The following is a 470-nucleotide window of genomic DNA, read 5'->3' as shown; positions in this document are numbered from 1 at the left end:
TACATAGACAAGTAGTCAAGTACACACTAAAACCTCCACACATTCATGGGGGAGATTTAGTATATACTACGTCAAGTGTAGTCACCCTGCTTACTGGTCTATGCTCACACTACCTCCTGCATACTTGCCAAGTACACAGTATCTCCTGCACACATGTAGGTATGCAGGAGGTACTGCATTCAAGTACACACTTCTTGGGTTTCCCAGAGCACTCATCATCTAAATGTCACGTTGCAGATGTCGGACGTGGCGGTGGCGACGCCCTTGTCCGCCTCCTTGAGGGCGCGCCAGCACTCCTCGCCCTCCTCGGGCCCGGCCTCGGCCCCGGCCGGCGGCGTCCACCCACAGGACCTCAGCAACTTCCGCACTTGGCTCAAGCACCAGCCGCACCTCCCGCACGACATCCCAGGTCAGTCACGGCTTCAGACGGGGAGTACTTCACTCATCAAAAAACAAACAAAAACAAAACA

At 54.3% G+C, this 470-nt stretch overlaps 1 protein-coding gene across 1 annotated transcript in view; it reads left to right on the top strand.

Annotated features, from left to right (window-relative positions):
- Positions 1-213: 213 nt before the first annotated feature.
- The window catches only part of LOC113218209 (alpha-tocopherol transfer protein-like), a 2,887-nt gene continuing 2,630 nt past the window's right edge, over positions 214-470 (top strand). The window contains exon 1 of the mRNA XM_052276446.1: positions 214-409. Coding sequence (XP_052132406.1) covers positions 238-409 — 172 coding nt within the window. The 5' untranslated portion in view covers positions 214-237. The remainder of the gene's footprint in view (positions 410-470) is intronic.

The sequence above is a fragment of the Frankliniella occidentalis genome, unplaced genomic scaffold (genome assembly GCF_000697945.3).
Source record: "Frankliniella occidentalis isolate FOCC.00 unplaced genomic scaffold, Focc_3.1 Scaffold2969, whole genome shotgun sequence".
In the NCBI taxonomy this organism is placed as follows: Eukaryota; Metazoa; Arthropoda; class Insecta; order Thysanoptera; family Thripidae; genus Frankliniella; species Frankliniella occidentalis.
The sequence above is the reverse complement of the archived record's forward strand: the minus strand, read 5'-3'. Positions and strand labels throughout refer to the sequence as shown.